Raw genomic sequence first — 27,506 nt, 5'->3', positions numbered from 1 at the left:
CAAAAATAACTATTTATCCAAATAAAAAAATTACATAAATGGTTAAAATTAGTAAATTTACCAGTCAACCATTTCAGTTGGATGGAAGGATCAAAATCAAAAATTTTAAAAATTGGAGGGACTAAATGTCATAATTTTAAAACATAAGATTATAATTATGAAATTACAAGATCAAAATTACATTTTATCCAATAAATAATGTAATTTATTTGTTATGTATAAAATTATGTCAATATTATTTTTAAGGAGGAACTAATTTTTTTTAAATATAAAAACTAAATTGGATTATATAAAATTATGAGTACTATAAATAAGATTTCATGAAGATATAAGGTTAAAAACATTTTTAAGAAAAGAGACGAAAAAGGAAAACAAAATTCATCGTAAAAGTATGAAGCGCGCGAAATCGAACAGAAAAAAATAAGAATAAAAAACTGATGCTCTTACCCTAATTTTTTTTTCAGTCCTCAGGACGTCACCTTCTGAAATTAGGATCGTAAAGATAATCATTAGTTCATCATCGTAGTATTTATGTGATTCGAAATTTGTAGGATAAACCCTACCGTGTCATTGTCAATGGCGAACAAACTTGCTACTAGGCGGGAGCTACTGGATCGGTGGAGAGACATCGAGGGAGAAGAGGAGAACGACGACGACGATAATGCTGATCCTTCCAAACTTTGTAGCCTCCACCTCAACAAAGAACAATGGTTATCGCTATTTCTCCCTTTTTTGTTTTCAGCCCCAGAACTAATTCAAACTAGAGTCTACTTATCATTATTTGTTTTAATAATCATGGAATTGCAATGTTGATATTAGCTTTCCCTTGAACTTCGATTTTATTTTTAATGGGAATTATTTTGACTTGTTGCTGATAGCAGGATAAATTAGAGTGATTATACTTAAATCAGATGTTTCCTCTGTTTGTTGACAAAATAAAAAGATGTTTACTCTGTTTGGTGCATATGAATTATACATATTCCTCATCTCAAGCACTTGTTAAAATACGGTGAACTTAAAGAATAAGCAAATAAATTATTGATTATGAAACATAATCGTCTGTCATACTGGTGTGAGTACCTCTAGAATAAGTGATTATTGGGATTTGCGTTATTCTTTTTTTCTGCATGAAAAAGTTGTCATTGAAGCAGTGTTGTCTTGCTGGTTTCATATCCAATGAGCCTTGGTGTAGTTTCCATAACAACTTTAGTTACTGTCAGGTTTGCAGATGCATACAATTTTCTAATTTGTTTGCCTGGTGGAAGTCATATTTGGTGTGGCTTTTGGGATATAATGGGGCCCCTTTTGGAGACTTTTTACAATTACTTCAAAGATGATCGTCAAGATTCACCTCTGAGGCTGTTATGGAAGAGAATCTCTGATGAAATGCGACAGTGCCTGCAATGCATTTCTCAGCATCATCAAGCCCAAGACATGTATAACACAGAGTATGAGTCTAGCTCTATTGGTCCTCTTCTTGATGTCTTGCAGAAGCTTGATTGTGAGAGGGTGACATTTCATCTGAGAGATATCAACACAAAAATAGTAGGGGAAAAGTACAATCCCTCTTGTGATAATGGTGAAGTTGTCAATGTTTTGTATGAGGTGTGTTTTCTGGCTCTGTATGGTTGATATAATATTTTACAGGATTGCATCTTATGATTTCTCTTTATAAATAGAAATTTTTATTACTTCTGAATAAGTACATGAAATATGTTGATTGTATTGTTACATCCAAATATGTTTTCTGTTTTCCATAGTATATTATTACATATAATCTCTTGCATTGAAATTTTCTGTACAGGCTTGATTGAAAATATCATGGAAAACTGCAAATTGAATATTGTTAGACTGGAAAAAATGATGAATTTTATATGATGCTAAAATAGTTATTCTCTTCATGTTATTTTAAGTTCTAGTAGTTATAACTTTATTTCATTTTACTTTGTGTCTGGATTTTCTAATTTGAAGTTTAGAGTTTATCAACTCATTTTCCCCCTTCCATCATTTGACACAGGTATTGATGTTCCCAATCCTCTTAGATTATCAGCCTCTATTCACTGAGTTTGAGTTGTTTGTTGAAGCTATTGACAATAAGCATGAACTGGCTTTGTCTGGGCATCAACAATTTCCGGTATTTTTTTTATTTCTTTTACTTGCTGTGTATTTCTGCTAGCAGATTCACTGTTTTATATTGCTTAAACAGTGAATTCATTTTCTTCCAGGGAGTTTATGCATTACTTTTTTGCAAGAGAAGTGTTCGTTCTGTTGGATATCGCTTAGCAGGATCAATGGGAAAACTGAGGTATTTTTCTTTGTCTTCACTGATTGTGATTTCATATTTAAATCAATGGTACCCCATTGAACTTGGGTTTTCTAAAAGCAACTTCTCTGCGTCTATAAATCCCTCAAAAAGTATTCATAAATATCTATATCTTGTCTCAAAACAAGGCTATTCTTTTATAGAGAAAGATATGGAAGACACATGAAACCTGAATTTTCAAATGCCGATAGCATATGGTCATTACCTTATTACCATTGATGGAATCATGGAAATGAACCTCATTGCTTATCTTGTCATCGTCACTGTGTTCACATTTAGTTTTCTGCTATGAGATATTTAGAAGCCTTGCGGCCTTTTTTATATGATCTATGTTTGTCTATGTGTAGGAGAGCAACAGACTTGGAACCTTTGCAGCCATTGCTTAAGAAATTTATTAGCTGTTTAGAGGCAGATGCTTTGCCAGTGACTTTGGAGACCTCAACATCAAGAACTCAACTGGATCGTGTGTCTTTATGGATTGGTATCAAATCACTGTAAGAAGTGTGTTTTGAAATTTATAGTATCAATATTTAGCCTAGTCTGTTCTTTATATTTCACGGAACTTCTTTTATGCATGTCTTGTGAAGGCTTGGCTTCTTGGATCCTTCAACTTTTGAAGAAGGGATATTGGAACGCTATCCCTTTTTTGTTGATATTGTACTCAATCATATTAGTGGTGATTCACTTGAATTTTCACATGCTGTGACCTGCTTGAGACTACTATTTGAAATGCTTGGTATGTATTTTTCCTTTCCAATTCCATGATTTTCTTAATTTATTTATATTTCTATTAGAAATATGAAAAATATCTTATGATATCATCTTAGAATATTTTAGAGTATCCTAGATGATCTCTTGGGATTCTTCTTTTATATTTTATCATTTGTTTATCTTTATAATTATAGGGATATCTTATTAGAATCCGATTATTAGAATCTGATTTATAGGCATATCATATCATGTATGTAGGAATAAAATCTCCTATAATTATTTGTATTTATTGCAATCAACTTATATAAATGGACTCTGTTATGTAATTAAGACTTTAAGCATCCTTTTCATCTATTTTTCTCTCTTTCAACATTGTATCAGAGTGGTACCATCCTCCATGACTTGTTCCATCACTATTTTGCTGTCCTGTTCCCAGAAACAAAAACTCAGGTGGTCTATCTAGTCTCCTTTGTTTGGTTTTGTCGTCAAATCATGTTCTCCATTGGGTTTGCTCTTCCGTCTGTTACTTTTTTCGCACTGATAATCATTCCAGTGGTGTCTCTTTTCCCACATATGAATCCTTTTAGTGTTGACCTTTTCCCCACCGATGATCATTCTAGCGGTGACTCTTTTCCCACATATGAATCATAATGGTGACTTTTTTATTCCATCGACGTTCATTTCGGCGGTAATACTTTTCCCTCCGACGATATTATTGGTTTAAAGCTTCCAAATGTGGTTTTGAGAAGGACTTACTTTCCTTTGCTTGCCGTGAAATCTCTCTTAGGCTGAAGATCAGTCTAGCTATCTAGCTAAGCTATTTTTCTAGCAATTCGCTCTGGCTTCTCCAACATCCCTGAGTTGCTTTTCCAACTATTTTTTTGGTGGAGCTCAATTTTTATGTTTTCTATTTATTTTTCATTTGTGGGGAAATAAATAATTTTCTTGTAACAAGCTAAAAGCTTAGGCCCCGTTTGGGGTGGTTTTTAGATTTGAAATTTTTGACAACTAAATCCAGTTTCTGTTGAGTTTTTAATCTTAATTTTTTTTATTAATCTTTAGAAAGTTGTTGCAAATTATACTATTAACATGAAGTTAATATGGTCTTCATCAACACTCAAACCTCACCTTAAGCTACCTTATTGAGCCCCCCCAACCACCGTTGAGATCTTTTGGCCTGTCTTGCAGCAATCACCGCAGGCTTCCACTCTGAAACCATTTTTGGCAGTTTCGTTCTTTCCTACGGCCTGATTCATTTCTCTTTTTAAAAGTTTTCAGTTTTTTAAAATCAAAAGAAAACTCTTCTGCATTCCATTTCTCCGAAACAATCCTCCATGGACTGGAATGACGGCACCGCTCATGCCACAAAGCCGCTGTGAGAAAACCTCAAACTTGCTCCCATCAGAAACCTCGGTGAAGGCCAGACCAACAAGCTGGTCCTCGAAGGCCCAATCTGCCTTCTTGCACCCTTGACACACTGGTCCATCAACAGCATTCTTGAACAGCGCCTCAAACGGGGTTGGCGGCATTGACCTCAATTGAGGCGACAGCGGTGGATGGTGGTGTCGTGGTCAGAGACGGCAAGGTGCACGAGGTGGCTTCAGGTGGCATTGATGATGGCGGCGATGAGCAGTGAACGCGCACAAAGCTTCAAAGAGGAACCTAGGCACGACCATTGGCAAATGATGGGATTAGACCTCTGTTTGGGTAACTTAACTGAGGGTAATTTTGGGTTTTAATAAAAAAAGCTTAAAATTTAATGTAAGTCAATTTTAAAAATAAACCATAACTTAACACCATTGCATGGGGGTGTGTGAAAGAAATGGTTTTAAACAGAGGGGCGCCAAAGAAATGGTTTTAAACAGAGGGGGCGCATGTGTAATTAGTGAAAACCTCAGGGGGTGTTGCTGTAATTTTCTCTTTAATTTAATTAGGATCTTTGTAATTATAGGGATATCTGATTAGAATCAGATTTATTAGATTCTGATTTTTAAGCATCTCATATCAGGTATATAATTATTTGTTTTTTTTTGGAAGGCATAAAATATAATATATTATTGAAATAATCAAAACAGTACAAGTGGTACTGAATGAAAAGGAAATACAAAGCACCTCTGGTGCTGCCTCCCAAAATAAAACCCAAACTAACCCATCAAGAAAGACATCTCCACATAGGTTAACCAAAGGAATCCGATATGTTAGAGGACCAATGGTTGAAACTAGTGTTGAAGCCTTTCTCTCTAGCTTTTAGCCAAGACCAAGCTAAAAACATAGCCTCTTCCATGACTTTAGAGGAGTCAAAATGTTTTCCTTGAAAGATCATGGTATTCCTATGGTGCCATATAGTACTAGTTAGAGCCACCCACCACCCACACCATCTGCTATGGTTTATATTAGCTCCAAATCCTCCATGGTATATAATTATTTGTATTTGTATTTATTGCAATCAGCTTATATAAAATCGACACCCTTTGTGTAGTCAAGACACACAGTTTTATCATCTCTTTCATCTATTTTTCATTCTTTCAACAATTTCTTTTGCTGACATTTTTGTTTTGTTGGTTTGGCTTGGTTTGAGGCTGTAAGCTTTGGTTAAGGTTTACATTGTCTCCAAGTGTAATGCGCAACACTCTAATTGGCCAATGCTTCCATACTTGCAATGAGAAAATCCATAGAGATATTTTTGGTCTATTCCAACCTTTACTACAGGCATGTATGCATAATGATTTGGTTTGTTTCTTTGTTGTGTGTGTTTATTGTAGGAAGGTTGTTCTTGTATTGACATTATTTAGATATTTGATCCCGTGTTACAGTCTCTTGAAGCCTTGCAAGACGGGGAGCTTGAAAAGCAGCGTAGGTATTTTCTCTATTTTTTGCTTCATCAAGTGCCCGTGAGCAGTAACTTCAGCGTTCTAACAAGAAAATTGGCATCTCAGGTTATTACATTAAGATTTTGCATGATGGCTGTATATAATGTGTAGCCTGATATTGCAAGTTGTTTTGGCTTATCTCAACTTCTATAATGCTATATATAAGATTGTCTTTTCAGATAGCGCTTCTTGTTGTACACCGAGGTTACAAGATGAACCCGCCTTGTCCTCCCTTCGAGTGTGCACATATGTGGTATGTAGTCAGCCCCCCTTCCTTTTGTGCGTTCAAAATTAAAATTATCAACTGTGTTATCGTAATTTGCTGTAAAAGGAAGTTTACCTAGCTTCAATTTAGCAATATAGAAATTTGGAACTAAAATTGACTGTAATGGAGAGAACTTCAGGGGAAAAGTAAATGGACATTTCTAATTAATAGAGATTTTTGATGAGGTGAGGCACAATAGTGGGCCTTCTTCAATTCTGCATTTCCATTGCCAAAACAGTAAGGTCAACTGGGGTGCTTACCTAGAAATTATGTGGATGTTAATGTATGTATGAAACTGTCTGAAAACTAAATACTAAACTGCTGCTGCCTATGTAATACATATGAGCTTCACTGCAAAGCAATGTATTTATGATATACTCGGATTAATCTTTTATTCATTAGTGTAGTTACCTGAACAGTTCTCAACATCTGTATTGGACAGGGGACCTGCTCTTGTGTCATCTCTGAAGGACTCCTCGCTTCACAATTCTTTGAGGCAACCTGCATTTGACCTTATACAGACTATTATAGTATCAGATGCTACTGCTTTAATATATTCAGTGCTGAATTGCTGTGCAACTCGAAGCACTGATAGTAGCATTGCAGATGAGGTCATTGAGTTGGATGATGAAAATGATAATTGGCTGCCAACTATTCCAGATGGTGAAGAGCAGGATAGTAGTAGTTCTTGGAGTCAATTCAGACTTCAAAGTGGAATAACTTCTCAAGAGTGCCAGGAGTGGATGTGCATTCCAATGTTATGGGTTGATGTTTTACTTGATATTAATCCCTCAATCCTTCCGATTTCATTTTCCAAAGCTGTTTTCTGGGCACGATCTCGTTTTCCGATGGTAGAATTTGAGAAAGGTGCAGAAATGGTGCTTCCAATCAGATCTTTCCTTTCATCTTATGCAGCAGAAATTTCCTCTTCATTTGGGTGGAAGGTTCCAACTGGATCTGATGACGGTGGAGATGGAAGCAAATCAAAAAACTCAGTTGAAGTGTTGACTATGCCTTTTCCTTTATTAAGAACATTTATTAGGTGCCTAACACCAGCTTTACTTTATATTTATGTTATGTTAAATCAAAGTTTGAGCATCTTGTGGTTTTAAGTTAAAAGCCGATTTTAGTTTCTTGACTAATTATCTGGAGTTGCACATCAGGTTAACTACACATTTTTTAGTTCAGATAAGACAAGGAGAGCTTCGAAGTCAGTGGACTTGGGAACCACTGATGAGTGAGAGCTTGATCCTTTCACTTTTGGATCCAAATGATGTAATATGCAAAATTTATCTAGAACTTGTAGATGATGTTTATTACCCTTGTTGGAATGTGATGAATTTTGTTTTCATTTTTTTCCTTATTTGTTTTTCCCATGCAGGATGTTAGACAATTTGGAAAATCGATGTTGGAACAAGTTTCAGATACTTGGGGTCTTTCAAGTGGATTGAAGTTTCTTTGTTCTCACAATCCCTCATTGTATGCAATTATTTTGGGCCTCAAACATGCTATGAAACTGGTAATATTTTTAGCAAATGTTTTCTTGATAATAATGTGGTTGGTGTCCACCCTTTCTTTGTGTGTGTGGGGTTGCGTGTGTTTTTGTGTAAAAGGAAATTTCATTAGAGAACTATGATTTAGGGGAATGATAAGGATCCTCTGAAACAGAAGCCAAATGGCTCAAAAAAGAAACAATGCCATCTATTCTCTTTGCATACCAAATCCTAAACTCCCTTAAGATAACCATGAATGGTCCCCTAGAGAGAAACTGTAACTCTTGTTGACTGTAGTGTTTGTTGGGGCCAAATATATGCCCTTGAAGGGTGTTCTCCTCCTATGAAGTTGAGACTCCTACACATACATGAACAATGTGGCCAACACCCAAATATATGACACTAAGACACTGTATATGTGTATGTGAAAGAGAGAGAAACTCAAATAAAATTAAATATGAGTAACATAACACAATATCTAAATTGATAATCAAGATTTGTATATATTTTGTACATTTACCTTCTTGCAATGATGATGACCCTCACAAAAAATATTAACAGACATTATTTTATGATGTTAGCACTTTACCTCTTTATAAAAATCTCAACAAAAAGATGAATTGCGTCTTTCTAGAAAGGTATATTTGCTTCTTTTTTTTACACTGGTATATTCATCTTTTCAAAACAATTTGCTAATTTTTATGCCCTTCTATGGTTATTTGCCTCAAAAAAATAATGAAAGTTGTTATTTTTTTAGTATTTATTCATAGTTATCAATTGTCTGCGATAGCATTGTGATCATAAGGCAGTGGATTGGCACCCTACCGTTGCCTGTAATCAAATCGCATAAACTACAACATTTTGTAGCGAATCCGGTTGTTCCACTATGTTATCCCACCAAAGAAGATCGTGTCTGTCGCTGATCATGTCAATACTGAGTATGAAGCGTGGGAGGTTCAAGACTACACTCCTTGTTTGGCTCCAATCTACTCTTTCAAAATCGGTTCTGTCACGCGTTCTTGGTTCGAATCACTCTTATCAAAATAGTTGTTAGATTTTGCTAACAACACCTCCCTCTTTGCTATTAACAGTTGTACTATCTTAGTTCATAGTCCTATAAATATCTCTCTGTAACTAACTCTGTAACTAACTTTTGTGATATTCAATAATATGAGATTCTCTCTCTGTTACAACAAACTTTTCTCTCAATCTATTTTAGATGGTATCTAGAGTTTTTTTAGTGTGGTCATGGCTCTCAAATTTGGATAAGGATTTTAAGCTCCTTTTTAATCTTTGGTCATCTCACATCAGAGAAGGTTTTTTGGGCTAGGCTTCAGTGGCTCCCAGTAGGAGCTGCAGCAGATCTTTAGTTTAGTTTTTGTAGCCATTCTATGGTTCCTCTTCAAACTGGTGTAGTTTTTATTGGAACCATGAGCATGGAACTATCTCTGTATTTTTTCAGTACCTCTGGTACTTTTATAAATATAATATTTTTGCTGATCAAAAAAAAAAAAAAAGATGGTATCTAGAGCCAATTTTTTGATGCGCTTCTCTCTTCGCAAGTTCTAAATCCTTTCGTCCATGGCTTCCGCATCTCCGAATTTCGTTTCTAAGTCCTTTCCTAATTCCATCGCTGAGAAGCTCGATGATTTGAACTATCTCTTTTGGCGACAACATGTTGATCTTGTAATCAAATCGCGTAAACTACGTTTTGTAGTGAATCTAGTTGTTCCTCTGTGTTATCTCAACGAAGAAAATCGTGTTGCTGATTATGTTAATCCTGATAATGAAGCGTGGGAGGTTCAAGACCAAACATTCATTGTTTGGCTCCAATCTACTATTTCGAAATCAGTTCTGTCATGCATTCTTGGTTTTAATCATTCTTATCAAATTTGGGAAAAAGATTCACGAGTACATTAGTCTTCAGATGAAATCTTGTGCGTGTCAATTGCAAACTCCGATGCGTGCAATTTCGCTTGAAGGCAAATTGATTGATGAATATCTGCGTAAGATCAAATTCTATGTTGATGAGCTCGCTAGTGTTGGAGTGTCAGTTCGTCACGAGGAATATGTTGATGCGCTTCTTGAAGGACTTCAGTCCAATTATGCACCGATGATCTCTGTTATTAAAAGCAAGAAGCGTATGCCGTCCATTGGTGAAATTAAAGCTTTACTCTATAGTCATGAAACTCGCCTTGTTCGTTACAACAAGGAAACTTAGGGGCTTAGTTCTTCATCCTTGAACTATTCTCAAGGTTATTCGCTCTCTAACTCATACAAATTTGGTGATTCCGGTGGTTCTCGGGGTTCATATGGTTGCGACGGTGGTAATTGTGGTGGTTTCGCTGACCGCGGTGGCGGTAGATGTGGTGCCAGTCACAACAATGGTGGCTTCGATAGAGGTCGCAGTGGTGGCAGATTTGCTAATTTTTAGTGTCAATTTTTCCGTAAGTATGGCCATATTGCAAATGTTTGTCACTTTAGGTTCAACATGAGCTTTCAACCTCATGAATCACTAAGGGTGTGTTTGGTTTGCATTTTCATTTTCTGTTTTTATTTCCTGTTTTCATTTTCTGAAAATTGTTTTCATTTTCAAAAGATTAGAATTCTGAAAACATGTTTGGTTTGACTTTTTATTTTCTGTTTTCATGAAATAAAAATACTGAAAATTTATGATATATTGACTTCTTGTCTTTTTGTATTTTTAAATTTGCTTAAAATCATATTCATTGCCACCGCAATTTCATTTTACCCGAAATGAAGTTTCTGTTCTCAACTGAAAACGATAATTTATTGTTTTCATTTTCTAGTTGTTTCCTGTTTTCATTTTCACTGAAAATGTTTTCAGAAATCCAACCAAACACATTTTCATCACCGTTTTTTGTTTTCAGTGAAAATAAAAACAGAAAACAACCAAACCAAACACCCCCTAATCTTCTCTGATCCAATAACACTTCAACCTATTCCCTACTCCTATGGTTATGTCAGAACCTTCAATACTTGGATTAATCCCAATTCCAAATTTGGAACTGCTGCTCCAGCCTCAACACAGCCAAGTGCTATGCTCACCAATTCCAACTCATGGAAATGCTAACTCCATCTGGATTCCAGATTTTGGTGCTAATTTTCATGTAACTGGTGAACCTTAGAATAATCGAACAATTTTCTCACTTTGATGGACCTGATAAAATTTTCATGGAAATACTAACTCCATCCCAACTTTCTTCTTCCCACCCCTCTCCTACACCCAGTGTTCCCCCTGGTTTTTCTCCTATTCCAGTCAACCCTCCTACAGTATCACATTTTGTCTCTCAACAATCTTCTACCTTTGAGTCCAATTCTTTGTACTCACAAACATCAGAGTTCACCACATCTAGTTTACTACCTTTTGAGTCTATGCTTGTTGCTAACCCTGCCCTAGTTAACACTCATCCTATGCAAACAAGGTCCAAGTCTGGGATTCACAATCCTAGACTTCATCCTTCATTATTTCTTGTTCATTCTGAGCCTAAAACTGTAAAACGTGCACTTGAGAAATTCTGATTGGTTTGCTGCCATGCAACAAGAATATGATGCTCTTCTGAAAAACAAAATTTGGGATGGGACTTAGTTCCTTTACCCTCCAAGAGACAAGCTATTGGATGTAAGAGTTAAGGTAAATGTTGATGGCTCTATTAACAAATTTAAAGCAAGGTTGGTGGCAAAGAGCTTCCACCAAGTCCATGGTTTTGATTTCCATGAGACCTTTTCCCCTATGGTAAAGCCTATCACAATCCATATTGTTCTCATCCTTGGTCTCTCGCATGGTTGGGAGCTGTTTCAGCTGGATGTAAACAATGCCCTTTTAAATGGGCTTCTTGAAGAATCTGTGTTTATGACACAACCTCCTGGCTTTGAAGTTGGGGATAGGTCTCTTGTTTGTAAACTCAACAAGACTCTTTATGGCTTAAAACAAGCCCCAAGGTAGTTGTTTGATAGGTTAAAGTCTACTCTTCTCTAGTTTGGTTTTGTGGGCAGCAAATGTGATTCTTCACTTTTTATCTACAAGCATCAGTCTCATCATGTTGTCTATTTTCTGGTTTATGTGGATGATATCATCGAGAGGGCGAGCCCTGGTGCAGCGGTAAAGTTGTGCCTTGGTGACTTGTTGGTCATGGGTTCGAATCTGGAAACAACCTCTTTGCATATGCAAGGGTAAGGCTGCGTACAATATCCCTCCCCCATACCTTCGCATAGCGAAGAGCCTCTGGGCAATGGGGTACGAAGTTTTTTTATGTGGATGATATCATCATTACAGGTAGTTCTACTTCTCTCATTTAGCAGTTAACTACTAAACTCCACAATGCCTTCTCTCTCAAGCAACTTGGTCACTTGGATTATTTCTTGGGCCTAGAGATCAAGTATTTGCCTAATAACTCTATAGTTATGACTCAGAGCAAATATCTTAAAGGTACCTTGTCTCATGGGATACTTCTTCAGCTTGCTTCTCTTACCAAGCCCTTGGCTCTTCGTGCATTTTGTGATGCTGATTGGGTGTCTGAAGTGAATGACAGGCGTTCCACCTCAGGGGGAGCCATCTTTCTTGGTCCAAATCTGATATCTTGGTGGTCTCACAAACAGAAGGTCACTACACGGTCCAGCTGAAGCTGAGTACTGTAGTTTGGCTCAAACCTCTGCTGAGCTGACATGGATTCATGCCTTACTAACAGAGTTGCAAGTCCCTTTTACCACTCCTGTTCTTTTCTGTGATAATCAGAGTGCTGTGTTAATTGCTCATAATCTTGTGTTCCACAGTTGCACCAAACATATGGAGATTGATGTCTTTTTTGTCAGGGAAAAAGTTCTGGCCAAGAAGCTCTCCATCTTTCATATTCCAGTTCTGGAATAGTGGGTAGACATGCTGACCAAGCCTCTGTCTTCAGCTCGGTTTGAATTTCTCAGGGACTAACTCAATATGAAGAGTTTTTCCTTTGAAAACTCTTCTCCTTGAGTTTGAGGGGGGTATTAGAGTGTATATATGTATATCTGTTAAAACAGTTTAATAAGAGCTGTTAGCTTTTGCTAACAACACCTCCTTCTTTGCTATTAACAGCTGTACTCTCTTAGTTCAGAGTCCTATAAATATCTCTCTGTAACTAATTCTGTAACTAACTTTTGTGATATTCAGTAATATGAGATTCTCTCTCTGTTACACAAAACTTCTCTCTCAATCTATCTTAGAGGCCTGATCGTCGTGGTGTTTGCAGTGCATTTTGCGGCTATTTTCATGGTCAATAGTAGGCAGAATGGACTCTTTTCCAAGGTTCTGAATTTTTTTAGTTTTCTGGCGAGGTAGAGACATTTTGCAACTTCCAATGAGGCAGAGGTGTTAACTTTTGGCAAGGCAACCTATAGTCAAAGTTTTTTCTGCCCTAGATTTAGGGTTGTAGTAGCAACGAACATTAGTTTTTCAGAAAGAAAAGGATGGAGTTAGGGGGTGGCAGCTATTGGGAGACAGAGAAAGAGGCTAGTGTTTCTTTTGTTTCTTGGGTGAGAGTGGGTGTTGTGCCTGCACCCCAAATTGGGCACTCTCCACGCCTAAATAGTCCTACAATTATGGAGGTGCTTTTTCGCTGTTTATATCTCTGTGTGTGTATATATATATATTATTATAAAACTATAAAGTACTCTATAATATTTAAAAATATAGAAAAATATTAATACATAATTATATATAATACAAACAAATTGTAACATGATAATATATAAATATATATAAACAAAATAAATAAACAAAAAGTGTAATAATTAAATAGGTTAATACAATAACCAGAAATATATATAACACTAAGTAGAAATAATATAAAATATTATTAGGCAATTGTTAAAATTGGTTAAGTTACTCCAAAGGTCCTTAAAATATTTGACAATTTTTATTAGGTCCTTGAACTATTTTTTTTTCAATTGGGCCCTTGAACTTGTATCTGTTTTTTAATTGGGTTCTTCCATCTAACTGTTGTTACAGAGCTTGAACCAGTTGTGTGAATTTGTAGCAAGGTTGTTGTAGGGTGAAGCTTGTGAAAGAATAGTTAGGTTGAGATGACATGCAAAGGTGAGAATACTGGTTGAAGAACTTGGTTGAGAATACTGGATTTAGAACTTGCAAATACTAGCCTGGAAAGGTGAGAATATTATCCTGGAGAGGTGAGAATACTTCGTACAGACTTGCAGAGGTGACAATACTAGATTTAGGGACTAATTAGGTCCCTGTGGTTAATTTTCTGTAATGGCTGTTAGACAAAAGGACCCAATTAAAAAACAAATACAAGTTCAAGGACCCAATTGAAAAATAAAATAAAATATTTAAGGGACCTAATTAAAAATGGCCAAATTGTTCAAGGACCTACAAAGTAAAAATTTTCAGAATAGTTGCTATTTGCTATCCTGCATTAGCATTTTGCTCCGTGTCGCTATATGCTATTCTACTATGATTTATTTTATTTAGTTTGTCTTTGTTGAATGGTGAAAAATTGAATACACACACACGCTAGTGTCCTTTAAGTGTCTATCAATATAGAGGTGTCAACTTAAGTATTCAAGTTGTATAAAGGTGCTGGTTCAAGACTAAAAGTGTTTGAACTGATAAGAAATAATATTTTAATTGGATATGTAGTGAGAAGCATCTGACGAGTGTCATATTTGTGTTGGAAATGTGTTTGTGGCTTAGTGCTTCATAGAATATCCTTTAATCAAATGCACTAGAGAACTGCAAAAGTTAACTTATTTGCATCAGAATTCTGGTCTTTCCCAGAAGCCTGTTGAATTTAAACTACAAGTTTGTTCTTTGTCCAATTTGATTAGTTGAATTTGGTCTTCAAATTTTGTGGAAATTGCTTCATCGTGCCTTTGAAATATTGAATTGGTGTAAAATGAATTTTGTCTAGTGGTCATTTCATTTGACTGATTCCCTTGATTTTTTCCGTTTTAACTAATACCATTGTGTATCCATGTTAGGTGCAACTGGATTCTGTTATGTTGAAGTTTCATACTCTACATCATTTTTGGTTTCTTTTATTGAAATTACTCAAAGATGAGGGTCTACTTGCTCCAGAGTTGCCTGAAAATACACACAGTGACCTAAGAATGCCAAAATTCTATTCACAAGGCGGCTTTTTAAAGCAGCCAACTTTCTTGCCTGAGAATGTTGGTAAACATGCTGTCAATGTTGAACAAAGAATAAAGGAAAAAATTGGTTGCTTACTATGTGAAATGGCATGGCCAATTTTCTGCAGGTGCCTGGTAAATGGCAAAAATTTCATTGATTACAATCTTTGCCAGGTATTATCTTTGTTTCCGCTGGTTATTTTCTCTGTTCAGTTTTTTTTTTTAAACTACTTGGTCATTTAAAAGGGCATGTAGCATAGTGCTTTTGTAGTTCTTCTGTCATTTAGCGCCATGCAGTTATGAAATTTCTGTTTCTTTGTTGTCATCAAACTTATGCTTAAAACAGCTTGTATTTTTTTTTTTTTTTGCTCAGCAAAAGTAGGATGTTATTAATAATAATAGTACCAGAGGTACTAGAAAGATACATGTTTAAAGTAACTGAATATCTGGTTCTTGTGTATTCACAGAACCAAGCTATTGCAGTTGCAGGAAATACATGATTACAAAAGCTCCCAACCCCATCTAGCTAGTGAAAGCTTCTTTTAGGTTTGAGGACCATTGATTGAAATGTGTGCTAAAATCCTTCTCCATGGTTTTGACCCACGTCCAAAGTAGCAGAACCGCATCATCCAGCAGTCTACTTCCATTAAACGTGTGATTTTGGAACACTATTTTGTTTCTGTGTTTCCAAATTGACCATTCCAAAGTAGCAGAACCGCATCATCCAGCAGTCTACTTCCGTTAAACCGCATCATCCAGCTTGTATTGAACTCTATTTCTACTACTACAAAATTTATTAATGAACATTTCTTGTTTGTTAATTATTTGATACATTCAATTTTTGCTGCAGATTTCATAATTGAGGTTAAAATCACATTTGGGTTGAATTTCTCTTTTTCTTATCTTCCTTACACTAACCTTTGAAATTGTTTCTTTTCCTCTCTATAAATTTCTTCTTCTATATACAAATCAGTCTTCCCTTTAAAACACAACTTGGTGTCAAAGCCTGGTTTGTGGAGGTGTCAAAATGGGTTTGAGTCAACCCGGTTCACAGGTTGAACGGGTTATAAAAATGGTGGCTCTTTTTTTTGCGAGTTGTCCTAACCTGGCTCACTTAACATGTGAGTTGAGGTGAGTCCACCTGAGCCTGGCCAGCCTTTTTTTTAATTATAAATCCTTGAGATTATTTTATTTTATTTGTTTACTCTTTGGGTTTTCTATTATTAATTAGTGTATTGTTAGACATTTTGTATTTATGTTGTTCTATTTTTTTTATATTTCTCTTATATTTTTTACATTTTTTATTTTCTTAAATTTAGTTTGTCAACTCATGAGTTAACTCGTGAACACTAAATGCATTTTACCATGGTGATACATGAATATAATATTTACTAAGTGCATTAGCTACCATTATTGTCAACAGTATTTACACCATCTTGGTTTTAGAAGCAGAAAATTCTTCACTATATAGTTCCGTGTTTTTCAGATGACTTGCGTTCGGTTACTTGAGATTCTCCCTGTTCTTGTCGATAAACTCCATCTATCTGGTGATAAAGAGATTGGGAATTTCATAGTACTAGTAAAAACTAAATGGAATTTTCAATGGCTTCATGATCTTATGCAATGGGGAAAGTCATCACTTAAAGTTGTAATTGTTTATTGGAAGCGAGCATTTACTTATATATTGAATCAGTTCAAAGCTTCTTGTGATAAAACTTCTCTGTCAACTATCATGACCATAGAAAATCTTATTTTGAACGGTGAGTTTTGTTTATGTACTCAATCTCCCCACCACATGATTCTGTGAGTTCATTAATATGTTTTATTTATGCTTGTTCTGTCAATTTAGATGGTTATACTTTGAGAGAATTGATATATTTTATTTATGTTTTGCACTGTCAATTTAGATGGTTATACTTTGGAAGAGTTGACAGCACAAGTGTCATGCCTATCCGTTTCTTTATCTAGGGAAGGATCTCATAATTTTCTGGAGGCAAATGTGAAGTCCAAATCATTGGTATCTGAAAGATTGCCTTTTGAGAAGGATTGTTTTACTCCAGATATTCATTCTTCATCCATGGAGGATACAGGCGCACGAAATGTGGAGACTAAAATAATAACTGGCAAAAAAAGCAGTGACAGTGTAATTATTCTTTCAGATGATGAAGTGGAACCAAAAGTTTCTTCCAAGAAAGACTTTTTGTCAGTTAGTGAGGCTGGTCCCCACATATCTGATGGCAATATTATGCCCCCTGATGCTGGTAATAGTTTACCAGCTGGCGACCTTGTAAACCAGAATGTTTCTTTTATGAATACTTCTAAGAAAATGGAGCAGACCTTCCAGAAAAAGGCTAGTTCTGGTACTTTACATGATAAGCCTGTGGTGACTTCATTTATTGATTCAAAAGGCTCAAGCAGTTGTAGGACAGGAGTAAGCTCAAAATCCAAGGATATGGTCAATTTGACAAAATTTTCTGATGAAGCTGTCAATGCTAAAAGTTTGAATAAAGCTTGCAGCAGCATGGCTTCCAAAACTGGTGACACTTCATCAAGTACTTGTAGTAAAATGTTATGTGATATTCAGGATGCCGAAGATGATCCGCTAGAGACTGCATTGAAATCTGTGGGACGTGTCCAATTGCATGTACCAAAGCCTACAGTTATGAGAAGACAAGTTATTCAACTCAAAACACCTCTTGAAAACAAATCTGGTTATCTCCGTAAACTGGAGGACCCAATGAAAAGATTCAGGCCACCAAGGTTGGATGATTGGTTTAAAGCTATTCTTGAGATAAATTATTTTGCAACAGTCGGATTGTCATCCGCAAGAAAAGATGAAAACCGAATTGTTAACAAATTAAAGGAAGTTCCTATATATTTTCTATCTCCTGAACAATATGTGGAGATATTTCGACCATTAGTTTTGGAGGAGTTCAAAGCGCAGCTACAGAATTCTTTTCTTGAAATGTCTTCATGGGAGGAGATGTTTTATGGAATCCTTTCTGTGATGTCAGTTGAGAGAATTGATGATTTCCATCTTGTTCGCTTTGTTCACGATGATGGTGATTCTACAAAATGTAGGAGCTTTTCAGAAAATGACTTTCTTTTGCTAACAAAAGATCCTCCACAAAAATCTTCTCATGATGTTCATATGGTTGGAAAGGTATATGGTCATCTATGTGAGATTGGTATCATTTAAATATTTTTCTCCAGGGCCTATGACATCCTACAATTCATTCTTTTAGGCTATGCATGTTTGAGTGGGTGGAAAATATGAAGGTTGAAAATGAAGGCAAATCACTTCTTACTTTCTGATACAATAAAAATGCAGTAAACTTGAAAGTATAACATAACACTTTTGTAGTCTACCTCTCATAATTTTGCTACTCCTATTTGAGTTGGAAGTGAAGAAGTTAAAACTTCTCAATCTCTATCAATTTTGTCTCCCCTCCTTATTTTCAACCTACTCAAACAATATTCCAAGTGTTCTGTACAAGTTCTTTGATAATATCATTAGCATATGGATCCACTTTAATGGCATATCGTGTTTTGTTAAGAACTTATATGAAGAATTCTTAAGTCTTGATCAGTAAGCCATGTTTATTTTGCTGATAATTGATTGTGAGTTCTTTAATCAGCCATGATTGAAGATTGCAATTGCCAATACACGTTGGTTTAGCTTTGAATTCTCCTGCTATATCATAATTTACTCCTTTTCAATCTTAAATTATGATCTTGTTTTGGTGGTAAATAGAACTCATCAAATGTAAAGTTGATTCTGGCTAACTGCTAATTGTATAACTCGATGTGCAATGGGTTACCTTTTTGTTGAACAAAAAATTGTGCTGACTCCCCGTGGCAAAAGCTAACCTCAAGCCACTTTGGCACCTCAATGCCACCTAAAATAGAAAATCAAACAAATCTTAGTCATGTTAAAGCAGTCAATATGTTTTTGCAGGTTGAAAGGCGTGAGAAAGACAACAAGAGAGGTTCAAGTATTATTCTCATCAGGTTCTATTTTCAAAATGGTTCTTCACGGTTAAATCAAGCTAGAAGGAATCTCACTGAACGAAGTAAATGGAATGCATGCCGTATAATGAACATTACACCACAAATTCGAGAATTTCATGCATTGTCTTCTATAAAAGACATTCCCTTACTTTCTCTCATTTTGAATCCTGTCAACAATTCCTTTTGTGTGAATGAATGTAAAGATGTAGATCTCAATAATTTGTGCCAGTCATTGCAGCAAACTCTGAGGTCATCATTTAATGTCACTCAACTTCAAGCAATAAGTGTTGCTATTGGAAGGGGCAAAGTCAAAAAAACTGTTGAATTATGTCTTATTCAGGGTCCTCCAGGTAGTTGATCCACCCATGCTATCTCTTGACCAGACAGATCTTGTAATTTTTCTACTTATGATTTTTAATTTGTTAATTTGCATGTATGCTTATGTAAACATAGGAACTGGGAAGACTCGAACTATTGTTGCCATTGTCAGTGCCCTTCTAGCTTCTCAACAGAAGATGACTTCTCTAAAAAATCCTTTTGATGAAAACTTGTACCAAAAATCTTCTACCTATTCAAGACCAAAGATTAGCCAGAGTACTGCCATTGCGAGGGTATGGCAGGATGCAGCCCTGGCTAGACAGTTGGGTGACGATATGCAAAATTCATCAAAATCTTTTGGAAATTATGCAAAACAAAGAGTGCTTATCTGTGCACAATCTAATGCTGCTGTGGATGAGTTGGTGGCAAGAATTTCTAGCGGTGGTATTTATGGCAGTAATGGAAAAATGTACAAGCCTTATCTTGTGAGGGTTGGAAATGCAAAAACAGTTCATTCAAATTCACTGCCATTCTTTATTGATACACTAGTTGATCAACGTGTAGCAGAAGAAAGGATGCATTCAAATGATGGGAGGAATGATTTGGGGGTAGATTCATCAGCCATGCTGCGGTCTAAATTAGAGAAACTGGTTGATTCTATTAGGTTCTATGAAGCCAAGCGTGCTAACTCAAGGGATGGGATTTCTAATGTTAAAAGTCCTCTGCATAACGACTCTCATATGGGAAATGAGAAGGAAATGTCTGAGACGGAAATTGAAATGAAGCTGCGAAAACTATATGAACAAAAAAGACAGATATATAAAGATCTTTGTAATGTTCAGGCTCAGGAGAAAAAAGCCAATGAAGAAACCAAGTCTCTTAGGAATAAGCTGCGGAAGGCTATACTAAAGGAAGCTGAAATAGTGGTAACTACATTAAGTGGCTGTGGTGGGGATCTTTATGGGGTATGCTCTGAGAGAATGTTAAACTCCAAGTTTGGAGGTCCATCTGAACATACCCTCTTTGATGCTGTTGTAATCGATGAAGCTGCCCAAGTATATATATCTTTGTTCTGCTATAAATAATTTATATGCAATTCTCTAGTTTCCTTTTTTTACCTTCTGACCTATTTTCATTGCTACAGGCTCTTGAGCCAGCTACTCTGATTCCTCTTCAGCTTTTAAAGTCAAGTGGAACCAAATGCATTATGGTAAGAGTACTAACCAAAAACTTTTAAAACTATGATTTAGTTTAAATAGTTAAACTGACCCTTGTAATTTTTCCAAGGTTGGTGACCCAAAGCAGCTTCCTGCAACTGTCCTCTCAAATGTTGCAAGCAAATTTCGTTATTCGTGCAGCATGTTTGAACGTTTACAGAAGGCTGGGCATCCTGTTATTATGCTTACTGAACAGGTACATAGTTTGCTGCTAGATGAGTAAAATGTCCCTTGGAATTTGGAAACTATTAGTTTGAAGCTTCATTGCATTCCATACATTTAAGTAGATCTGAGAGAAATCATCATAGTATGGTTTTTGGCAGAATACATTGATGTTGTTTGATCTATGTAGCTGACCCAAATATGTTTTAAGTCTGAAGTAGCCCTTAAAAGGGTTTTTTAAAAACGAAAAAAAAAGAAAAGAAAAAGGGGGAATTTCTGCCATGGACGCTGCAAACCACCATGGCACCATGGTCATGGTGGACAGCACCATTCAATGGCAAATAATGAATGGCAAATGGAGGAGTGGTCCAAAAATGCCATGTTTTAGTGTTTTGGTGGCACCATAGCGGTTATTTAACAACATTGCAAAACATACACAAAAAATATAAGAAATCTTATTTTGGGATAGGTTTAAGTGATGCATATGCATTTGTAACGAATGCTCATTTATTTTTGCACTGCTTGGTAGTCATTTCCCTATGGAATATGCATTTTCATGTGTTTGGCGAAACTTTTGTAGTGTATTGAATTTGAGTTTTGGAGATGTTTCTTTTGATTAGTTTCAGAACATTCAACGGAAGTAAGGAGTTTATGGTGGTTGTATGTTACTACCTCCGGTCTTATATATAAGAAAGAATTACCTAATTCATCAAGACCAATAGAAGTGGTTGGATTGGTTAATTTGTCATAAATTTTAGTTTTATTCCAAGACTACCCATGACATTAAATGATTTAAAATATGGTTATTTTTCAAAAGATAATTTTTCAAGCAATGAGTGTACCTTGTTTTGTTGATAGCTCAATAAATGCACCCACTTTCATGTGAAAATGAGTGTATATCGTTATTCATTAATAACTTCAATTAATTAGGGGTAAAAACTAAAAAGGAAATTTAGCAATAAAGTAATCTTATGTTTCTTATAATCAAGAACAAGAAAATGTTATCTTTCGTATATATAGGACTGTAGGTAGTATTATGCATGCATTTAGAGTATTTGGCTGAAGGAGAATATTTGAAATTTTAATGGGGGGTTTCAATATTTAAATTTTCTTGTCATCGATGCTCAGCTCAAGGTATTCTCAAGGGAATCATGTTGATAGATATGCAAAGGGATTAAATCAAAGAACTCTTGTGTGATAATGAGTTGATTTGTATTCATTGTGTGCGTGTGCGTGTGTTTATCATCTTCTTTGTTTTTTTTTATCAGCAAAAGTAATATTATATTATATATTAAAATAGCAGTACAAGGGGTACTGTTGTATATACAAGTCAGCACCAAAATATGCAGAACTATGGTGTCCTAATACAAGCTATACAGCAAGAATTAAGTAGCCATAGATCTGACTGTAAGCCTGACACAAAATTACCCAGTATCTTTTTTTTTTTGGAAGGCAGAAAATATATATTATTAATAAAAAGTACAGCAGTACCAGAGGTACTGGTGAAATATACATGAGTACAAGACACCTACAGTGTCACCCTCCAAAACAAAAGGAAACCCAACACTGACCCCACCACATAGGATAGCTATACCCAACCCATATTAACCAAAATACTCCACAAGGTTGGAAGACCAGTGGTTGAAAGAAGTACTAAAATTCTCTCTGGTTTTTAACCATGACCATACTAGGAATAAAGCATCATCCATCTCTTTGGAAGGTTCAAAGTGATTGCCCTGGAATATCAATAGATTCCAACCTATATGCTAATCCCCCCCTGATTACAAAATCCATCCCTGATATTACTGAACCAGTAGTGGAAAGGGATATCAAATCCTTTTTCCAGGTTTTTTAGCCATGTCCAGTAGAAAAATAGAGCATCCTCCATTAGTTTGTTATCGTTGAAACTGTCCTTTGAGAAAACAATCCTATTTCTATGGTGCAAAATAGCCATGTTAGGGAGATCCACCAAATCTGCCAGCGCTGCAACCTAATACCAGAAAACCTGTGGTAGGAATGTTGGAGGAAGTGTTTATCTTCTTTGTTAAGAGGATATTTTGTCCTCTTCTGTTAGTATTTTCTCCTTTATAATAAAGTAGTAATAATTGTTGTGGGAATGATGCGGTTTTGGGTATTAAGGGAGAGAAAAGAGTAAAAAGAAACTTTGAATAATATTGATGTGATGTTAAAACCCAATATACTCACTCATATATACTTATAATCCTTACTGAATAAGGAAATAATTTGTTGGAAATAGGAATATTTTAGGAGATGAGTTTCTTTAATGTTTATTTTTCCAAGTAGCCTAGATACTTGGTATAGTTAGGTTCAATGCATCTAAGGAAGTAGCGGTATCTTAATTGTTTTCTTGTAAATTGTTTTGGCATGGATACACTCAAGCAAATTCAGATTATATTTGTTTCTCTGTTCTCAGTTCTCACACAAATCATAAAATGTGAGAAAACAAGTAAATTAAGAAAAATAGGGAAACTAATCCCAAGAGATGATTTCTAACATACTCTAGAATATTCTAAAGATATATAAACGTGTGTGTTTTGGTAGGTTTGGAGTGTTATATGTTTACAGTGCCCTGTTTTATGATTTAAAGCTGAATCCCTTTATGATTTTTTTCATAATGGCAGTATAGAATGCATCCAGAGATTTGCAAGTTCCCTTCATTGCATTTCTATGACAACAAATTACTGAATGGCAGCCAAATGTCTAACAAATCAGCACCATTTCATCAAACCAAGGGTCTTGGGCCATATGTATTCTATGATATCATTGATGGCCAGGAGGTTCGAGGAAAAAACTCTGGTGTAATGTCGCTTTGTAATGAACAGGAAGCGGATGCTGCAGTTGAAGTACTAAAGTTTTTCAAGAAAAGGTTCAAATTTACTGTCTGTTTCTCTTACCTTTCTGTTATGATGCTTGCTTACAAAACTCTCCGAATGTATCCTAAGGTACCCAGCTGAATTTGTTGGTGGAAGAATTGGTGTTATTACTCCATACAAGTGTCAACTCTCTCTTCTGCGTTCTCGTTTTCTTAATGCATTTGGACCGTCGAGTGTAGCTGATATTGAATTTAACACTGTGGATGGTTTTCAAGGTAGAGAGGTGGATATAATACTACTTTCTACTGTAAGAGCAGCTCATTCAGGCATTACTGCTTCTGAAATAAACTCAAACTCTATTGGATTTGTTGCTGATGTAAGACGAATGAATGTTGCCTTGACAAGGGCCAGGTTATCACTTTGGATTTTGGGTAACTCTAGAACTTTACAGACTAACCAGAACTGGGCTGCTCTTGTGAAGGATGCTAAAGAAAGAAACTTGATCATGAAGGCTAAGATGCCATACCATTCAATGTTCAAAACAGATAAAAATAAGTCTTATGTTGAAAATTCTGATAATCATGCAAGACGATTGAAGCACAAGAAGGTTAAGGATACTGGTCAGAGTGTAACAAAAATTTTGGTTCACGGCAAGGATATTGTTGAGAGGAAAACGAAATGTGTTGCCTCTGAAGTTAGGGACAGGAAGGGTAATGTGGATGAGAATACTTCTTCAGCTTTGGGAAAATATACTCCATGTAAAGAAAGGAAATCTGAAGATGAGCATATTTCCATTACGAAGGATATGGGATATGAAGTTGAAAAATATGAAAGCAGAAGCTCCTGCGGTGACATGTTTACAATGTCAGGTCAACAGGTTTGTAATGGGGGAAGAGAAGGCAAGGATAAGTTGAAGATCAGCATGGGAAAGACAGCATTGGGTAAAAGACAACTAAAATTCGAACATTCAAGGAATAATTTAGAATATTCTGTGGAAGAGACAGGTGGTGGGCATAAGGCATCAAAACTTTCAGTGTCAGACAGACAGGCTATGCATTCTGGAGGGAATAGGAGCAGTTCTTCAGAAATTTCTGCTTCCTCAATGAAAGGCTGTCACAAAGAGAGAGATGCCATTGATCAAGGTACTGCTCCTAATCGAAGTAAAGTTGATGAAATTTCAAAAAGGAAACAGCAGCGTGAAGCTGTTGATGCTATTCTTTACTCATCTTTGATATCTGCAAAGAAGGATGAGACATTACCAAAAGTTTCTGCTAAAAGGCCTTTTTCCTCATTTGTTGCTAGTGGGAGTACTAAGCCGCCCAAGACAAAAAGTGGTAAACTTCTACTATGTTTACTAATTTTATATGATTTATCTTCTTTTATGTGAATGCAAGGATGCCAAGAAAATGATATTGTGTGGAGCCTTGATAACAAATATAAAAGTCTTTTTCTAGGTTTTCTTTTCTAGCTTTACTGAACTCTAACTTTTTACTAAAAAAAACAGATGATATTCTGTTGGAAAAGCTACCTTAGTTGCAGCCTCAAGGGTGGTGGTTTAGTCCCACATTGACCAGATATATAGCTTCAATAGAGCTTATAAAACTTGGGCAGTCTTCACCTTACAAGTTGATTTCATGAGTCTGAGTTAAGCCCAAACAAATCCAAATTCTAAGACGGTGTTAGAGCTTATCCTAGATTAATTGTTGGGCTACCTGCATTTGTCACACTCTAGGCTAGTAGCCCTAGACGCGAGGGTTAGTGTTGGAAAGCTGCCTTAATATCAGTTATCTCTAGCTCGCCTTAGTTGTGGCCTCTTTCAGGACTGCCTTAATTGCAGCCTCAAGTGTGGTGGTTTAGTCTCACATCGACTAGATTTATGACTTCAATAAAGCTTATAAAACTTGGGCAGTCCTCTACAAACCGGTTTTGTGAGATTGAGTTAGACTCAAATCCAAATGTTAAGATATTCCTATTGAGAAAAACTCAACTCCCACATTGACTAGAGATAATTCTTGGATAATGTATATAATTATGGAGGACAACCCTCACTATATGAACTAGTTGTTAGGGTTGAGTTAGACCCAGATTCAAATTGTAAAAATTCCCTTGTTAGGTCAATATTTGTGTCATTTTTTTATTAGATGATTATCAGATTTCATCTAAAAGTGCTATTGAGGAATAATTTGGTTAAAGTATCTTTTGCATTCTTTTTTCACCTGTACTTGCATATATTTAAAGGTGCTTTATTTTTCATCATGTTACTCCAAAGATGATACAAGGGAACGTAAGATGTTAATGCCTACTCGTGATTAAGGAGGGGCAGGTTGATTGCATAAACGTATTCTGTCTCAGAACCTTTCAACTTTATTTCCTATGAATATATAACATGGCACGTATGTGGTGTGTTTTCTCAAGTCACAAATGGAAAGCATGCACGGTATTTATATATTTATTTTAAAATTTGAGGACAGTTATTAGATAAGTCAAAGTAGTAGAAACTACATGTGTCCAAGAGTCAATAATAATAACAATTCGTTTTGGTAAAAAATTCTGACAAATTTTTGGTTATCTAATATTTTCTGTTATAAAATCCATGCTTCTGATTGCGAATAAAAGCTTATTTGTTTTTGTTGCATTTTCCCCTGAATTTGAAACACTTTTACAGCAAGACAAGATCAATGAGCATGGGATCAAGGAAGGAACAATATTGTTCTGAGGACTAAGGCTGAAGTTTTTCATGGTTCTTGTGATCACCATCTTGGCTTACCTTGGATGAAGATTTTTTTGCTTCTCATCAGATGATTTCCCATCAATGATATAATGGTGAGTGGAATTTCAATTCAAGCGGAGACCAGTGAAACTTTAAAGTGATTTCATGCAATAAGTATTTGTATATATAGCGGAAGATTTGTGTAAATGAAAGAAATTGTTTATAATGGTTTTTCTTTTTTGGGGGTGAAAAAAGGAACAAATGGCTGCATTATACAACTTATTTTCTCTTTCTTTCCCGATGGATTAATTTGCTGAGTTTCTCAAATCCAACTGCAAGTAACCAATTTGTGGAATTTTTGGAGCTGGTTCATCAGATACTTTCTACTTCTATTTGATATCCTTGCTAAAACCAACCCAATTGGAAACTACCGTGATTGTTGCTGTGATAAGCAACGGGCACGTTAACATGCTTTTGATACCAACACTCCTCAACCCCTTTTTTTTTTCTCAGCAAAAATAGATATATATTAAAGTGAAATAATACCAGAGGTACTAGAGATACAACTATTGAAATAAGTGTATAGCTGGTTCGTGTGAATACACAGACCCAAGCTATTACATGATTATAAAGATAGACCACCCATCCCCACCTAGCTAATGAAAGCTTCCTGTAGGTTTGAGGACCATTGATTGAAATGTACAATGAAATCCTTCTCCATAGATTTAATCCACAACCAGAGTACAAGTACTGCATTGTCCAGTACTCTACTCCCATTAAACGTGTGGTTTTGGAACACTATTTTATTTCTGTGGTTCCAAATCGATTAAGTTAAGACAATCCACCAACATTTTCATCTTGTAAGGTTCTTTACTGAGAAAATTGGACTTTGATTCATAATAAAGCTTAAATACACGACCATTACATACTTGATCTTATTTAATGTCATTAGAATGTCTAGATTGAGGGGTTTCGGGTACAGGAAAGAGCAATAAAACATTGAAATATGTAATTATATGACTAGTGTACAATTGTGATTTTGATATCCTATTTTACAAGTTTGGTTACTTGGGACTCATGTTCTCTGTCCAACTTGGATTTCTTTTGCTAGGGGATGCCTTGTGGGTGTCTTCTATTATATTGTAAATTTCTTCTGCCTTTTATCTCTAGGCAAACTCATTTCTTAACAAAGCTATGCTTTTATTTTTTATTTTACCAAAACTTTAACTAATCACTAAAACATACACGTGCAAGTAATATTTTTTTTTAGTTTATTTTCTGTTAATCTTCCTACAAATAGTCATGCTTTCTTTTAAAGAAATTATTAAATAAAAATGGGTTTAATGTCTTGGGAAGAGAATGTTGTAGAATTTAGAATTGTTCTTTATACATTTTTTATGGAAAATAAAATATAAAATATTAGAAATCAGAAAATGATAATTCCTAAGA

At 35.6% G+C, this 27,506-nt stretch overlaps 1 protein-coding gene across 2 annotated transcripts; it reads left to right on the top strand.

Moving 5' to 3' along the window:
- The first annotated feature begins 409 nt into the window (after positions 1-409).
- Positions 410-26,429, top strand: LOC114385779. 2 transcript variants are annotated; one of them, XM_028345850.1, is made up of 22 exons: positions 412-710; positions 1,221-1,605; positions 2,018-2,134; positions 2,226-2,305; positions 2,671-2,817; positions 2,911-3,059; positions 5,613-5,743; positions 5,848-5,970; positions 6,084-6,157; positions 6,612-7,211; positions 7,333-7,444; positions 7,551-7,688; positions 14,656-14,979; positions 16,292-16,565; positions 16,713-17,968; positions 18,764-19,166; positions 19,270-20,189; positions 20,279-20,344; positions 20,422-20,547; positions 23,156-23,400; positions 23,477-24,681; positions 26,013-26,429. In XM_028345850.1, exons 1-22 carry the CDS (start codon positions 577-579, stop codon positions 26,027-26,029), a joined length of 7,026 nt encoding a protein of 2,341 aa, XP_028201651.1. In that variant the 5' UTR covers positions 412-576; the 3' UTR covers positions 26,030-26,429. The 2 variants fall into 2 exon arrangements, with proteins under 2 accessions (XP_028201652.1, XP_028201651.1); XM_028345851.1 differs by lacking the exon at positions 26,013-26,429 and having other exon boundaries at positions 410-710; positions 23,485-23,609.
- The last annotated feature ends 1,077 nt before the right edge of the window (positions 26,430-27,506 follow it).

Source organism: Glycine soja, chromosome 15, assembly GCF_004193775.1.
Source record: "Glycine soja cultivar W05 chromosome 15, ASM419377v2, whole genome shotgun sequence".
NCBI classification, from domain to species: Eukaryota; Viridiplantae; Streptophyta; class Magnoliopsida; order Fabales; family Fabaceae; genus Glycine; species Glycine soja.
The sequence above is the reverse complement of the archived record's forward strand: the minus strand, read 5'-3'. Positions and strand labels throughout refer to the sequence as shown.

What these genes read in the sequence shown, in the direction of transcription:
- LOC114385779 (XM_028345850.1), top strand. Translation starts at nt 577, where the DNA reads ATGGCGAACAAACTTGCTACTAGGCGGGAGCTACTGGATCGGTGGAGA. An exon ending in GGATCAATGGGAAAACTGAG is followed by an intron (nt 2,306 to 2,670) that starts GTATTTTTCTTT and finishes GTCTATGTGTAG; the next exon opens with GAGAGCAACAGACTTGGAAC. An exon ending in TTGATTACAATCTTTGCCAG is followed by an intron (nt 14,980 to 16,291) that starts GTATTATCTTTG and finishes CGTGTTTTTCAG; the next exon opens with ATGACTTGCGTTCGGTTACT.